Source organism: Cavia porcellus, unplaced genomic scaffold (assembly GCF_034190915.1).
Source record: "Cavia porcellus strain 051 isolate PalLab524CR breed Dunkin Hartley unplaced genomic scaffold, mCavPor4.1 scaffold_18, whole genome shotgun sequence".
NCBI lineage: Eukaryota > Metazoa > Chordata > Mammalia > Rodentia > Caviidae > Cavia > Cavia porcellus.
The window spans coordinates 61,122,285-61,133,603 of NW_026947501.1; the positions used below are offsets into that span (position 1 = coordinate 61,122,285).

The 11,319-nt window shown below is 37.4% G+C and overlaps 2 protein-coding genes across 3 annotated transcripts in view; one reads left to right on the forward strand and one right to left on the reverse strand.

Moving 5' to 3' along the window:
- Ncapg (non-SMC condensin I complex subunit G) overlaps positions 1-1,101 on the reverse strand; it is a 29,537-nt gene extending 28,436 nt beyond the window's left edge. The window contains exons 1-2 of one of the 2 annotated variants that reach the window (XM_063230119.1): positions 845-1,097; positions 10-213 (exon numbers count right to left, since the gene is read on the reverse strand). In XM_063230119.1, the coding sequence (XP_063086189.1) occupies positions 10-213; positions 845-955 (315 nt within the window). In that variant the 5' untranslated portion in view covers positions 956-1,097. Of the gene's footprint in view, positions 1-9; positions 214-844 lie in introns of both variants that reach the window. The other variant, XM_063230118.1, reaches the window with a different exon arrangement.
- Dcaf16 (DDB1 and CUL4 associated factor 16) lies at positions 965-10,129 on the forward strand. Its single transcript, XM_063230351.1, is given in 6 exon segments — positions 965-1,162; positions 1,212-1,347; positions 2,043-2,111; positions 7,555-7,655; positions 7,846-8,065; positions 8,068-10,129. Coding segments are annotated over 6 exon segments (834 nt in total). The 3' UTR covers positions 8,178-10,129.
- Positions 10,130-11,319: the final 1,190 nt, after the last annotated feature.

Consider the following 11,319-nt stretch of genomic DNA (forward strand, 5'->3'; position numbering starts at 1 on the left):
TCACAGTACCTTTAAGAGAAAAGTAAACAAATAATTTAAAATGCCACCATCTTTCTCATCCTCATCGTCTTCCACATCAGACTGATGAAATGAAGTAACAAACTTTGCTGCAAATTCTATGACCCTCTCCACCGCTGGTTCACGCTTATAGATCACCATCGCATATTTAAGGCAACGTACGAACTCTTCATGAAAAACTGCTTTATCATCCGCCTGAAAGACAAAACAAACCTCACAAACTGCACTAATAAACTCCCAAATTATCCAAACCAGGTAAAAGGGAGACAAATAAATAAGTCCACACGAATTTCTCTCCAGGTTATTATTCACTCCTTCTGATGTACACAAGCACGTATTTCGGCGATGAGGATTCCTTCCACCGTTCTAGATGTCTGAATTCTCAGTTTGCCTTTAGTGTCAGTGTAATAAAAGTACGCTCCTTCAGAACACCTCAAAATCAATACCGTCTTCTTTTACAGTAAGATAATGTATCTTGCCCACATTTCATCCCATTCTTCCCGCGGCTACCTTCACAGAGCATTTACCCGAACAGGAAGGGCCAGGTGTTAGTGACCAATTAGATATTTGGTAACTGGATTTGCTAACTGGTAACAGTGGGACAAAGAAGGAATAAGGTGACAGCTGGCTCTTGGGCTGTGGGCGGAGACCCGAGGGGAAATCTCCGCTAACTGCGCGTTCTCGGGCTCCGCGCTCGGTGACTACTCGGCTAGAGTTTGCCACGGCCTGAGAGTTAACTACCCGCACCGCCGCGGGGAGCGCAAACCTCAGGTCGCTAAATAGCCAGCCCCGAAGGGCTCCCCGGGGGGCCTGCACCTGGGCCTACCGTGCGGTAGGTGCGGCTCAGCGCCACCACCAGCTTCGCCTGGTTCTGGTGTGCTTGCTGAGACAGGCGAAAGGCCTCCTTGACCGGCAGCAGCTTCTTCTCTGCTCCCATGGCGCCTGGATGAGCACTGGGAATCGCCCCAAAGCCCAGGTCCCCAGTCTCCGCAAAATCCTGGGAGACCGCCCTGGCGCCTGCACGACTAGGCTACCGCCAAAGCTTTCAAACAATTCTCGCAAGAGAAGGAAATGCCGCGAGAACTTCGCAAAAGCCCGGGAGCCGAAGCGGGAAGAGAGGGCTCCGCCCCTATCAGACCCCGCTGTTTGAGCGCATGCGCGTAGGCTGCGTCAAATTGTTTGTTTCCCGGTAGGAAGTGGCTGTGCTAAAGCCGGAAGTGAAGTCATCCAGGAGAAGAGGCACTAAGTTCGGGACAGGGCTGCAGGCGCTAGATGTGACAGAGTTGCACCGCTGGGTGGGAGGTGAAAACGCGGAAAGAATCCTTCCTGGTGAGAGCAGAAAATATACTGAGGGAAAAATCTCTGCTCCAGCTGGAGGGACAAGGGCGGAAGATCCTGAGAGGAAGGACAGGCTTGGGGAGGCGTGGAGAAGCGGGAGCGAGGCCTGCGGCGGGGTCCTTTCCCAGTTCTGGTGGAGATGGCCTTCGGCCCCGCCCTGAAGGGCGGCCTGGGAACTGCTGAGCAAAAAAGTGCAATTGAATTTTGCTGCAGTTGGTTCTGAATATGCCAGTTCTGCATCCCTGCTCTGCAGGCATGTATGCAGACGCTTGTAGTAAACAAAGACGGAAATAGAGAGTGGAAGAGTTTTCAGGGTCGTCGCTGAAATAAGACTAAGAACTAAGTCTTGAAATTTTTTATGAAATATGAAATTCTCTGATCAAAACGAACGTTGTTGAGGCTCAGCACACACCACTCCAGAATCTGACACCCCGAAAGATACATATTTGGCATAAATTGGGCTGGCTGTTTTGAAAACCTGAAAACACAAGCGTTCCTGTGAAAAGCTGACGTTTTGTAGAAGACGTTTACAGACATGAAAAAAAATCTGCATTAGTAAAGTGTCTGTATCAGGAAGAGGGCTGCTCCCAGACAGTTTTTGCTGCTGGGCATCTTAGCTGCGTGACCTATCAAGTTTTATTCACCATACACTTCCTCTCCTGACCCTTTCGTATGTCAAATCACAGCTGCTGCCGCAGAAACCCCAGGGCCCGAAGCCCCAAGGCTCGATTCCTTTCTGCTGTTCAGTTTGGAATGTAAGTTTCTGTTATCTCACCGTCCTTCTAGCTTTGTGTACTTTTTCTAAGAACACGAGTAAATATGCTGTTTCTCTCTGTTTAATGTGTTACATCGGTTTATAACCCAACGAAAGAGGTGAGTGGAGGGAAGCTACTTTTTCCTCCAGCTACACTCTGTATCACCACCAGCTCAAAAAATAAGACATTGCAAAACTGCACACCTTAAAAAAAAAGAAAACAAAACCAAAAACCACACCTTTTTCTTTTCAAATTATGTTGCCACGCAGGTTGATTTACTGTTAATATTTACTGTTAATTTTCACTATACAAATGTTTATATAGTAGCTATCTGAATAAAGTTCTAAATGAATAAATTATACTGTTTAAATAATCATAAGCACAGTTGATTTCAGATAATAAGGGTTTTTAGATTTATTCATACTTACATGGGATAGTAATTTATTCCTGGTTGGCTCTTATTTGCCAGACACCATTCCAAGAACTTTTATTTAATCTTTACAAACAACTCCGTAAGATAACTTCAGTATTTATTTATTTTTGGTGTTAACACTGGAGAATGAACTAAACGCCTTTACTCTGAGTTATATCCCCAGCCTGTTGTTATTTTAACTCCCTAAGTTATCCAGGCTGGGTTCAAACTTGCTGTCCTCTTAATTTAGCCTTCCATAGTGCTGACATTACAGGAGGGTGCCATCACACCCTGCTTCAGTCTTAAGATCAACTAACTGAGGTCCAGACAGTTTATTGTAGGCTTCTGTCGGATAAATGTGCCATAATTCTCTTTGTTTCGTCTTCCTAGTTTCTGGAATTGTGTAGGTATTCAAATGCTAAAATTATGGACATGATAGCATTTGATTGTCTGTAGTTTTGGATTTAAAATGTCTAATTTCAGAAAAGACCAAAAGGTGAATTCAGGTTAATCTACCAGAGCAAAAGCATAAAAGTCTGAGAATATATGTAATAAACTGGTAACATTTATAGTAACACTATAAAGTGGAATGCCTAGAAAGTTCTGGTGAAAGAGAAATATAGAAAGAGCATTATTTTTTAACCAAATATGCTCAGAATGTTTCAGCATGTAAACAATGTGTATAAATTGAAATAATTTACATATTCTTTTTCTCAAGTCTTGTAAAGTAGATGTTATTTACACTAGCCACATTTCAAGTGTTCAATGATATATATGGCTAGTAATCATCGTAGTATTGAGCAGCACAGAACTATTCATATTTTGAGAACCTCCAAATGTATCATTTTTTAATGTAAAGTCACATATTTGGTGACGTATTTCTCATTTTTCTGGGCTTTAACTGCTCCTCTTTATATGCTTTAGGTGCTTACTACATCTGCTATGTTACTAAATTACAAATAGAATTATTTCTTTACTATATTTTTTTGGCTATCTCACCCACCAATGAGAAACTTCATAGTACTTTGTCAGTTGCTAAAGGATGAGTCATCTGGCCACTAGAGGTCAGCCTAACTATATTTTTCTTAACTTGGAAGACGCTGAATTAAATTTAAACATCTCATGGCTAAAAAATTTGTTTGATTCTTGATTTTTGCTTTTAATGTTGTGGAATGGAAAGATAAATGATAGTGATTGTGGGAGTGAATTTATTCCTCTTCTTGTCGAACTTCAAGAAATAACTGAAGAATTGTCAAATTTAGGGTTGTCAATTTCCAAAATTTCAAAGCTGCCATTCTGTAAAGTTAACTTATACATCTAAGTATATAGAGTAAATGTGATTGTTCTGGTGTGGGAAAATGACATACCTGGAATGTAAAAAAAGAAAAACATTCGACTTACTGTTATGTCATATGTCTAGAATTTATGTGTGCCTATCACTAGACTTTATTGTTGATTTTAAAAGTAAAATAAGACTTTTAAAGAGTGCTTTGAGTAACATCATGACTGAAGTGTAACAAGTTAATTTTGCAGCTGCAACCTGGTTAAAATGAAAACAATAAAATATAAGAGGACAAAATAATTAAAAACCAACCTGTTCTCATGATTTGGAAAAAAATAAAAACTTTTCTATGTGTGACACAGGCTAGTATGTGCTTTTCCAGTTAAACCATGTAATCTTGAAAGCTGAAATTAAAAATGTTTATATTCATAATTTACAAAGTTATTAGCAATTTCCTTTGTTTTGCTATCATAGCATCATCTTTGTTGATTTTACTTTAAAAATTGTTTCACTTGTCTTTGTGTAGCATATTATTAAATCATCAGAATATAATTTGGGACTACTCTCCTTAAACAATATGGTTTAAACGTAGTGTAGTTATTTACTGTGGGCCTTAATCATTCTCTCATGAATTTTTTCAGATATACTTAAAGATCCCTCCTAGTACAAGCCAAACATTGTGCTAGGAACTGAAATATATAAATAGAATGCATGGAAACCAGAAAATATTCATTAGAAGAAATTTCCTGATCAGAAACCACCCATAAAGGCCATGTAGCACTACTTGTATTTGATTTTAGTGTTATACCCTAAAGTCTGACCATGTTGCTACTTTTTCTTCTGATTTGCTTCTATCCACATTTTATCTATTGTCTTTTCCACTAATGGAAACATAGAGTACTTCTCTTAATTATCACTGATGAAGCTTGAAAGTGTATCCTACTATATGTTGTTCTTATGAAGAATTTGTTTGCCCTACGCTCAGAATCTTAGATTATGACGAAAAGATAGTTCAGCTAGGTACTGCTACCAGATTCTTTTCATACTTGTTTCCACTGTGTACATTCCCATCAGCATTGTCAGTTCCTAAAGGGAACTCATTAATACTTTCCTAGCTTTCTCATTTTTATCAACTGATAGCATACTGTGATCATAGATTTTCTCTGTTAATTAGATATTCTTGTCCTTCATTTTTTATTGCAATTGCTACATAGTTTTTCTTTGCAGTGCTGAAAATCAAACCTAGGGCAGGCCTCACATTTGCTAGGCAAGTTCTGTTCCACTAAGCGATAGCCTAACCCTATGAAGTTGCTATCTTCTTACAAAATTGGTTTGTAATTAGTTTTTTAAAAAAGATAATCTTTAGGTCAGTCAGTCCAGAAGTTATTAATTTTCGTGTTACTAATCATTTTTTGGTCATGCATTTTTTAAAGGAGTCTTTCCCTGAACTGAAGTCATAAAGGTATTCTACTATATTATGTTTGAGTAACTTGAAGTTTTAACCATTCTACTGTATCCCTTCTCCTTTATACATGACATTATATAGGTATAAAATTTAAATTTTCTTCATCTATATGTATCCAATAATAGCACCAATAAATGTAGACATGGCAATTTCCTCCCATATGTACCAACCTTATTTTGTACTATATTCTCAAACTATATGTGACTTTCTAAGCTCTGCTGTGTTCTATTGGATTATTTGTTCTGCTAATTTCACCCTATTTTAATTCTTGTGGTTTTTATAATAGGTCTTACTATTTGAAAGTCAAGAATTCCCTTTATCCTTGAGTTTAAACAGTTGGTTTGTGTGTAGAATTGTATTCCTACCATATAAACTATAAAGCTCAAGTATAGAGTTCTTTAAATTTTTTATTGTACAATTTAGAGAAAGTTGGTACCTTTATATGTATTCCATCCAGGAGCATGAAATATTTCTAATCTTATACATCTTACCAGATCTTATATGATTAGTTGCTATATTTTCTGTAGCTTTGGAGATTTTTTGTTTTTCCTTTGGCAAGGTATATATTTCCTACTTAGAATTCCTGGTACAGAAGTTGAGAGCATAAATTCATACCGCTGTCATTTATTTGTCACATTGACTGGGATTTTCAGTACAGTACCATATCAGACAGTATTGAATCATTGTGGTCATCCTTACCTAATTTCACTTTTAAAGGGACTATATCTAATTTCATTTAGGATCATATTGCTTCAAGTTTAAGGTAGATGAGCTTTACAAAGTTGGAAAGGATCTCTTTCTCGCATGGTAGAGGTGTTTTGTTTTGTTCTTTTCAAGCATGTGTAAGTATTTATCAGGAAGCCTTGTGTAGTGGTATGTGTCCTTGTAATCACAGCACTGGGTTCTGTGAGTGTGCAGGCCCTGGATTCAAACCCCCACCCCACAAACAAACAAAACAGTGTTCACAGTAACTATGAAAGATTAAAGTTATCCTTTTTTTCTCCTTTAATTTTAAAAGCTTAGTGTTGCTTATATTGTTCTATTCTGATCTGCTTTGTTCTGTCCTCTTTTGTCTTAATCTTTTTAAAATAAAAATTTTAAGAATTTTTAAAGCTTAAATTTTCTGAACTTGAGCTAGTCTTTCTAAGATAAACTTTACCTGTTGATAACATTCCTTTTTCTTTAGAGTACTATTGGTTTCTGTTAAGGAATATTTACCATTTTACAAGTAAAATGAGCCTTTTCTTTGCCTCTAGATTGAAATGAATGTTTTATGCTTAGAAGCAATCATTCAGTTTTCATGCATTTTTTTTCTTGTTCTAGAACAGCTCATATAAAATTGGGTATATGACTACAATGTCTGAGATCCCAGCAGGAATGCTAACATCTAGTCCTAACATTCCCACAAGCACATCTCTAGAGGTAAAATGATAACCTTATAACCTTATTTAGAGTTTTGGGCATAACAGGTCTGCTTTTGCAGAAATAATTTTCTGGGTGAGAACTGCATACTTAAAAATGAGCTGACCCAGTCCCAGACTCTTACCCACTTTTGTGATTGTAAGAACCATTCCTAACAGGACCATTGACCTAGACTTACAATATAAGTAGAGGAGGATCTATAAGGCTTTCTGTTCAGCATCTGTACTGTTGACTACCCTAGGGTTGAATGGACAGTAATCTGACGTAGTGGTTTCAGGCTTTAGTTATGTCTCCAGTCTTATTCATAGGTGAAAGTTACATTTCTAGATAGTCCAACCACTAAATCACTGGAAAAACATCGTATCCTTGTGCATCAGACTTCTTTAACCCACTGCACAAAAGTTGGTACACCAACAGGCAAACAAGCAACTGCTGAGCTCTTTATGTGACCAAGTAGCATATTATCACTACCAGTGAAACAGAGGGTACCAAGTGTCTCTTTATAGTATCATTACCAGTTGAGCCAGTGCCTAGGTGAAGAACCTTCTCCTTGAGTAGCCAGGATTTGAAGGTGATACTCCCTGACTTGTACCACTGTTAAGTCACTAACACTTTACACTCTGAACTAGTCCTGAGGACTAAGATGTTTTCTTTTTAAATGAAGAGTGTGCAACATATTCTTGATGAACTATGCAGTGATATGGGCCTGAAGTATATTTTATAGACTCTGGGTAATGGACTCAGACAAATTAATTTTGGTGAATGATTTTTCACTTCTCATTTCTATTTATCAGTATTAATCCGTGTTCTGCTAGCTTAGACTATTAACTCTTTCTGCTTCCTCGCTGTTTTATTCTAATAGGTCCTAGAACTCCTTTTCCTGACTGCTTAACAGAATCAGAAAGTGAATCAGAGGAAGAAAATTCCTTGGCACATAAATGTTGTCTGTTCTGGAGAATGAGATTCCTCTGAAGAAGAACCCATAGCACCCAACCTAGCAACATACCTTGAAAGCATCTTGTCTGGCAAGTGAAGGGCCTTTTAAAACACTCTATAGCTTCAAAACCCTAAATCATAACTCTTGGTTATATCTTGGCTCCAAGTACACCAGTCCACATACTTCCAAGACATAGGTCTAAGAGTCTTCCATTGATCCTCTGGTGTTCCTAACCGGAACCAATTCCTGACTGACCCCCTCTCAATTTTGCTCCAATCTCACCTTTTCAAATATGCCTTAGAGGCCCTGGCCTTCTCTAGAGGTTGTGCTGTTCTAAGTGGAGCACTGCAACTTGCCACCCAACAATGAAGCCAAATATTGAGTAAAGCTACTCCCATACCTGAATACTTAGACCAGGTTCCAGACTCACCTGTTGTCGTTGCTGTGACTGGCTAACTAAATTGATTAGGAAACAACCTATTGATGCTACTTACTCCTGCACTGGCTTCCAGAAGATAGCTAACAGACTCCTAACTGCATCGCTATAAAGATCATCATTTGTTCTGGTATATTCTGACGCTACTAATTAAGAAAGGGATAAAGGGCCAGGGATTTAGTTCAGTGGCATAAGCGCCTGCCTGGCAAGTGCAAAGTTGTGAGTTCAATCCTCTGTACCAAAAAAGAAAAGAAAAGAAAGGGTTAAACTGTACAGTCTATAATTGAAAAACTTATGCGTTTTCAACCAGACCATGCCATGCGCCGACAAGAGAAATACTGCCATATATTGAGTATATACCCAAGAGCTTGATAATTCAGCTACAGAAAATGTGCGTTGTAAACATGCCTTCTGACCAACTCTGGATAAAATGAAGCTGCCAGGAAGTAAGCAAAAGAGCCCATATTTTAAAAGATAAGTTAAATATTCTCCACACTAGGTACTCTCCCTACCCCAATTTGCTCTTCCTATCTGAATATACTTCAACTAGACATCTGATAATTAATGATAAGGGAAAAGTAGGCTATCACTCTTTTTATTACTCAACCAACACAACTATTACAGAGGTAGGGCTCAACCATAGAAAGCAATAAGTTGGCTACCCCCCACAAAAATCTTTCTGAGCACAATCTTTTCTGACGTTCATTTCTAGGGAGATACTGAAATTGGATCATTACAGAAAAGACAATGATAGAAGTATGAATTTACACTTATATATTTTCCTAGGTTTAGGAAAGTCTAGAGTTCCTGTTTCTTTTGAAGAGGGAAATCAAGCCTTAAATCTAGCCTACATTACTCTAAAACCTGCAGTTACAGCATGAACATTCTGTATTATAGACCTGGCTGGCTTCAGCAAGACTGGCTTGTAAGGTCATCCCTTGGGTTTAAACAGAATCCTGTTCTGTAAAGAATGTATTTCCTGGGTCTTGGCACCCAGGGTTTTGCAAGAACCAAATACATTTCAAAAGGTGAATGGAAAACGATTAAGAGAGAACTCATGCTTTGAGTATTAACTACCAGAAGATTAAAATATTCCATGTATATAGTGTTTCCTAAGACAGAAATTTATACCCTTTTCTACATCCATGACAAATGGTTCTTTAAAGTTAGAAAGGTTCTATAGAAAATCTTGGCCTAACTCAACCTGAAGTTAGAGTTTAAATGGCATTGTGTCTCTCAGGAGATTAGCTTTTGATTTTCTTCTGCCTGACCGAGGAACAGTATGTTCCCTTATAATAAATCTTGCAATGTTTATTTAAATGAGTTAACATATATAAAAATCAGTGCCTAGAAACAACATATATAAAACAAAATGCATGAAAATATTAAATTGTCTCACATACCCTGATAAAATATAAATCCTGTGTGATTCTGAATAACTTGGCATCTAATGGGAATCAGAAAACAGATTGTTAAAAGCATATCAGATATCTTCTTTATTTTAGTTTTATTTTTTCCTATTTACATAATTGCATGCTATATATAAGATGGAATCAAAAAAGCAGTGTGGAATCACAAATCTGTAAATATACAGTAAGTGTAAGGAGAGAAAAGACTGTTTATAATTTAAGAGAGTATTTCTGGTGAGTATTTTAGTTGTTTTGTCTTAAGGGAAAAGGAAGAAACTGTGGTGTATAGAAAAAAGAAGTTTCTTTTTGAAATTATTGACCTGAAACTATACCATACTGTTAGTATAACAGAAACTGTTCCTATGTAGATGTTGTATGAAGTTGATTTTTAACTCATTACAAGAAAGTGTTCCTGTTTTGTTTTATTTTTTAAGGGCATATGAAGAAGTATGGAAGAGATCTGAAAGTTAAAGTATATTGATGTTTTTGTATCCGTATTATGTTCCTCTCTCTCTCTCTCTCTCTCTCTCTGTGTGTGTGTGTGTGTGTGTGTGTGTGCGCATAAAGGTACCTTACTCATGAATACATTTTTATTATTTACTCTGTAAAGAAGTCTTCCCACAGCCTGGCAGCTGAATAAACCAACATCTCTGTATCTGCTGAACATAGTATGGTCATTTATGCTCAGCATATGAAATACATCCTGCTTCTTTTAAGGCACATTCCACATTCTATAAGTACTGAATAGAATTATGAGATACACTGTCTATGTCTGTGGAGTATCTCTCATAGGAAGTGTCTTGGCATCTTATGAGAAGAAACACACTTGAAGAAAAAAATGTATCATTAAGTCAAGACCCACTTTTGAACTCATTTGTTTATATTTTTAAGTAATCCCAGATTACATAAAACAATAAGGGCCAGAATAAGCCTTAAGCCTTGACATTTTATATGCCAGAGACTTAGAGTTGGTTGTGAATTTACCAGTTTATACTCTCCCTATGTGGGCGAGTATAATGTAGTTATGTAGTAACTCCAGTTAAATGTAGTAATGTAGTCAGCAGAATTAGGATTAAAACAGATGAATTTTATCTCCCATTTATCAAAATAATTATTAAAGTCATAAGAAAGTAAGATTTCTAAAACATTAGACATTAATAAGTTAGGCAAAGACATTTCTCAGTGCAGAGGGGCAGTCTCTGGTGAAGTGTCCAGATAAACCTCAGTCCGGTCTTTTTAATTTCATCTGTTTCCTAAGAATAGGAAAAAGTTCTTGCATGGTAGAAGGACAGATGATAGGTCCTTTCTGGAGGATTTTCCTGCCGGACCTACCAACACCTACCTAAAGAATTTCTCTAAAACAATCTTTGGATATTAAACTAAATTACTAAAGCAATTAGGGATCTTACTAGTCACAAGTTATGTTCTTACTAGTGAATAAATGTCTATATGTTTAATGAATGCCTTTCTACAGTTGGCTCTGGCATTAGAAAGTGCAGTGTCTTTTAGATCAACCCATTAGTTTTTAATATCTATTAGAAGTTTAGCCATCAACCAATAATACAGAAGAGTACCTACTGTGGTCTAGACCCTGGGAATGTAAGATTACCCAAAATACCATACCTAAAACTAGTTGTTATATGGATCAACGTAGATTAACCTAAGGCATAGAGTAACCTAAGGCTCCCTAGGGTTATGTGAATTGATTCTAAATCTTAATTCACACTGACTCTTGAAACATTAGAAAATGGCTCATGGTGGAGGCTCAATCCAGCTGAGTGGGGCATCCTTCTTAGGGTTGTGGAGATACATGTAGAGGGCACACTCCTACAAGTACAACCAACA